The sequence below is a fragment of the Histoplasma capsulatum genome, genomic scaffold (assembly GCF_000149585.1).
Source record: "Histoplasma capsulatum NAm1 scaffold_8 genomic scaffold, whole genome shotgun sequence".
Classification (NCBI taxonomy): Eukaryota; Fungi; Ascomycota; class Eurotiomycetes; order Onygenales; family Ajellomycetaceae; genus Histoplasma; species Histoplasma mississippiense.
In genome coordinates this window covers 127,701-132,511 of record NW_001813975.1, presented here as the reverse complement: position 1 = coordinate 132,511, position 4,811 = coordinate 127,701, and the positions used below count along the sequence as shown (strand labels likewise).

Genomic DNA, 4,811 nt, shown 5'->3' with positions numbered 1-4,811 from the left:
GGGGGAATGAGATTTTTTTCCGGGAATTTCCACCCCCCCACCTTGAGGCGGGACCACTTTCCCGAACGGAAGAAAAGTTTCCTTCTCGCTCGCGGGTTGGTACTCAACGCTCTCTTTTCCTTGGGCAAAGTACGAAGTTGCCGCTCGAAGATCTTTTTATGCCGTTCACTTTTCACTAGATGCAGGAACGGATGCCTTGCCCTGAGACGCTTGATACTGGCTTAGAAATTGGCCATTCAGCCGCGCGTTACTTAATTCCTTTTTCCTTAGTCGTTCCTTTTCCAGGCGTTCTTCCGCTTCCTTCTCCTCAAGGTTTCGACGACGCTCCTCTTCCTCCCATCTGCGCTGCTGCTCTGCCCATCGATTCTTCTCTTCTTCCGCTTCCTTCCGTTCTTTCTCTCTCAGTCGTAGCGTTTCCTCCTGCCATCTGCGTTCCTCTTCAGCGATGGCGCGCCTTTCTTCCTCCATCTCTGCCCGTTGTCGGCGCTCTTGGTCTTCTCGCTGCAACCTTAACTTTTCTTCTTCAGCCTCTCTTTCTCGCCTCTTCCTCTCTTTCTCCGCTAGGTTAGGTACATCTGGCATGGGGCTTGTGATTTGCCGTCTAGCACCAAATGATATTCCAAGGTTGCCCTGATTTGCGCCTCCCATGTATCCATATTGGTGTATATTCCACGCTGGTATGGTCGTGTTTTCTTCTTGTTTATTGGTCCAGGCACTAATGGCAGGTTTGGGTGATGTGGGATTGGAGGAGACTTTCGAAGGGCTGCTTCGTCCAGATGTTGGAGCCTTTCCAATGGTGCTAAACGTCGCCGAGTGGGATTCGCTAGCGTTACTAGCGCCTCTAACTCGAGCGTAAGAAGGTGGCCCAAGGCCAGCGCCCTGGCTAGATCCAGTAAGTTGAGGGCTCATTGCGTCGCTCTTACTCTTAATGCCAATCGCTCGCGGAAATTTCCCCGGCTGAAGTGCGTTGGCGCTCCTACTAAAGGAGCGGATACATTGTAGTACCTGCGCAGGATCTTTCGATTCGTAGAGATCGACAGTAAGAAATACATCATGCGGTTGGAGATTCAGAGGCGCGACTTGACATGCGCGGAGGAAATGCGATATGTTTTCCATTTGGACGAAGGGCATTGTTGAATCTCTGTACTTGACACCCGGGGAAACGGCGAGATTAACCAGTCTCAGGGAGTTTTGTCAATACAAAAGCCCACTTGAACCATGCAGCAAATTCGGATATGTATAGCCAACTTACCGACAAAGAATTACTCCACTCTTCAACAATTCTAATAGATCCCCACTGGGCAGCTTCTCATGGAGTACCTCCTCAATCCACTCCCGGATTTCATTGGCTGCCTGCGGCGTATATCGGGAGAGCCGCAAATTCCGAAGGTCTTTATCTAACGATGAAACGGATGCCATGATGAAATATGGGGGTTTCCGTGGCGTGGAAGAATGTCGAAACAGTAAGCGGGCGGGTCGATCAGGTTCTGTGCGAGAGGATTTGAAACCTAAGGAGAGTGATCCTGAAGCACAGACATCCAGGCGGTACAAATTTGCGCTATTCAAGATTAAATCAGATGAAGCAGAAGGAGAATATTTGTAAATTACACGAAACTGGTTATATTTTGTGCACTGGGCATTCGCGTGCTGGTCCATTAATGCGAAAGGGTGCGCGTTGTTGAGGGGTTGAGATAAGGGAAGGATGAATGACGACAAGAAATAACTAAGCAATCAGAACGCGCTAAATTTGTCGCGAAACGAGAAAAGGCCTCCGAAAACCCATCGTTCCCTTTACAACCATGTCACGATAATAATACAGGGGTCGTCGATAGGGGCGCTCTCGGGCTAGAAAACGTATTATGTTTTGCATGGGCCATAAATATGAGCCCAATAAACAGCCTTTGGTTCAAGTGGAAAAGTCTGAAACTTCCCTGGCGCAAAACCTTTCTCGCAGGTAAGTTGTGGGCCAAAAACCGGCCACAGATACCAGATAGCTTTTTGACTCTTCTGTTGAAATACGATGAACTCTTCTAAAACGATACAGGAAAGGACTTAGCTGGAAACACTTTCTGGGAATTTAAGGACACTCTCAATTCCAGGCGGCTCCGGCGCATTGTCAAATACAACCCCAAGACACACCTTGCCGACGTACAGGTTTCTCGTAAGTCAGCCGCCGCAAACCTGGAGTCAACATTGCAGATCCAGAAATCCATATATCTCCGACGGATCTACCGCTAACAATAATGGCATCCGTAGCGCAATGGCACCAGTGGCTTCGATACGCTCGCCAGGATGCCCCAACCATACAGGAACAACAAAACGAACTTCTCCGGCAGGAGCGCATTAAACATCTTGCCAAACTTGCAGATGAGCGATGGGCTAGCAAGCCATCATTTCTCGACAGGCCACAGGGGCAGCACCCGGATCCAGCAATACAATCCTCTCATGAGCTACATCCTCCACCCGCCGCACAGCCTGACAAATCGTTAGGTGATGAAGAGCCGGAGCTCAAAGTCCAAGGCAAAAAGACTAAATCTCCCTGGGTCCGAAACACTGGCGGGCCAAGCGAGGGATGGCAACCTGAATCGTGGAAACCAGCTCCGAAGGGCAGATAAACTGAGCGGACGGTTGGGCTGAAGCAGCGATCTTTCGAAATACAACCCTTCTCCAATCTGCAAACCAAAAACTTACATTGAGCCCCACCAACGATTCGGACAACCTGCGGGTGCCTGAAGTTTTGGATAAAATCAGGCAGCCACCTTCCAGTTAGAATCTTTGGATCGTACGTGTACATTACATTGGGTGGCAATTTTCAGAAATGCATATGTAAAGTGAAAAAAAAATAAAAACAAAAAAAAAAAACAAAAGGGGCTTGCGAGGCAACAGGGGTAGGGTATTGAAAGGAATGAGTCAAATTCGACCAACATGCACATATTTTCAATGCTGATAGATGGGTCATCGTTCTCTGACGATTTGACCGGCATAAAAACTATGGCATCAGCCCTGAGAGAATATCTCCTCTTTCAACTTGGGCATCCACTTTAAAAAAAACCTCGATATACTGTACGTTACTGATACCCATATTATCAAAATCATTAATTACTTTAGTCTTCAATGCTCTCTCCTAACAACTGATATTACTCAACTATGTCAATAATTCCAGTTCTTATGTGACATATCAATTCGTCGCAGTGCGGGATACATATATGCATTATCAAATTTTAGTGCTCTAAATCGATGTGCGGAGGGGATGAATCATATACGCATGCTTTGGTCATTTTATATGCACATTTTAAATGATTTAAAGGTGCTTATTATATTCTCCGCTTCGCCTATAAATTTCTACAATGTATTCCCCAATTGACTCTATGCTTGAGATATAAAGGCGGTAAACGCAACAGTGAACAATGCCAATAACAAATGCACATATAACACATTAGTACCAACAGATACTCACTCTCCATTTCCCGACAGGGATGTGCCGGTTGGGCACCGAATGCTCGAACTATATGTCACTGCATGATCTACGCATCTACATAATATCACGTCCTGCACACCTCACTGCTCAAGGTCGCAGTACGTCTTGGGAATGGGAAGGGAAGCGAGGGAAGTGCGCTATATGTATCGGGATATTTATGAGCTATGTGTTCCAACCTCGTGTCGTGTCGTGGGTGTTTTCCCAACTTACATTACGTCGTTACATATGGTTACAAGTATGGTTGTTTGTTTCAATGGTGCATGGGCTTATGCAACATTTAAGAGAAGGGCGTGAGAGGGAAGGGGATAGGTGGACGAAAGAGGGGAGACCAATTGATAATAGCTATAACTATTGATTGAGTTGGTTGTTGGCTGACTTGGCTGACTTGGTTTTCATATTTTATATGGATGTTGGCTCCCATATTAATTTGTCAAATTGCGCAGTTGGAGACTGTAGATATTATTAACCTGGGTTTCAAAAAAAAAAAAAAAAAAAAAAAAAAAAAAACCTACATAATAATAATGCTTTCGCAGGTAGCGAGGATTCAAACAAGTCAGCAACTGTTGGGGAGACGGGGAAGGTGAATAAGGGATATTATAAAACGCCGTGGGGTCCTTGTATCAGCAACATCAAATGTACTGTTGTACTTGCCCAACAAACACCAAAATAACAACCAACCAGATAAGCAGAAACAACAATTGACAAGCAATAGATCACAACTAAAGGTAAAGCGATAGCAAAATAATACAAACAAATATTTTCACCCTTCTATGATATAAACTATTTCGTCTCCATCTTAGTCTTCATGTGCACATAATCATTATACTTATACGTTAAAGGTTGGTGAGAGTAGCGGCTGGGCAGCATCATTTGCTTTCCCGGCAATTTTCAGCAGAAAACTGCCTCGAACGCTTCAACATCACCACCAGCTCTTTTAACCGCAAGCAAAGCTGCCTCACTGAGTTTCCGTCTTTTTTCGCGTGCTTCCTGCTCTCTCCGTGCTTTGGTCTTTGAGCTTCCGCTTGGTGCCACGCCGGTCAAGAGTTTTTGGCTATCCTCAGGGGTAAAGTTGACGAAAGAGACACTCAATGGGCGTCTGATGATTGGGTTTGTATTACTGTTTGGAGTTATAGGAGTCCCTTTAATACTCCTTTGCGAATGTGTAGAGATGCTGGAGGGTTTGCGGATATGACTTTTACGTTGGTGTTGGTGTTTGTCGTGCGGACGTATTTCTGGCTTTGCCTTTAGCAACCCGTGGGTTGGGTTGGCGGATGTTGATCGTAAGGGTAGGCCTGGAGATTTGATGCTGGCTAGGGACACGGGATGGCTGTGA

At 46.0% G+C, this 4,811-nt stretch overlaps 3 protein-coding genes across 3 annotated transcripts in view; 1 reads left to right on the top strand and 2 right to left on the bottom strand.

Annotated features, from left to right (window-relative positions):
• Nucleotides 1-165: 165 nt before the first annotated feature.
• On the bottom strand, nucleotides 166-1,419 carry HCAG_07039 (predicted protein; the record flags this gene model as incomplete). Its single annotated transcript, XM_001537567.1, has 2 exons — nucleotides 166-1,180; nucleotides 1,253-1,419. 2 exons carry the CDS (start codon nucleotides 1,417-1,419, stop codon nucleotides 166-168), a joined length of 1,182 nt encoding a protein of 393 aa, XP_001537617.1.
• Nucleotides 1,420-1,881: 462 nt separating this feature from the next.
• HCAG_07038 (predicted protein) lies at nucleotides 1,882-2,615 on the top strand (the record flags this gene model as incomplete). The annotated part of the gene is made up of 3 exons (XM_001537566.1): nucleotides 1,882-1,954; nucleotides 2,045-2,161; nucleotides 2,257-2,615. 3 exons carry the CDS (start codon nucleotides 1,882-1,884, stop codon nucleotides 2,613-2,615), a joined length of 549 nt encoding a protein of 182 aa, XP_001537616.1.
• Nucleotides 2,616-4,366: 1,751 nt separating this feature from the next.
• The window catches only part of HCAG_07037 (predicted protein), a gene marked incomplete at both ends in the record, with an annotated part of 1,677 nt that continues 1,232 nt past the window's right edge, over nucleotides 4,367-4,811 (bottom strand). Inside the window, one exon of the mRNA XM_001537565.1 lies at nucleotides 4,367-4,720. Coding sequence (XP_001537615.1) covers nucleotides 4,367-4,720 — 354 coding nt within the window. The remainder of the gene's footprint in view (nucleotides 4,721-4,811) is intronic.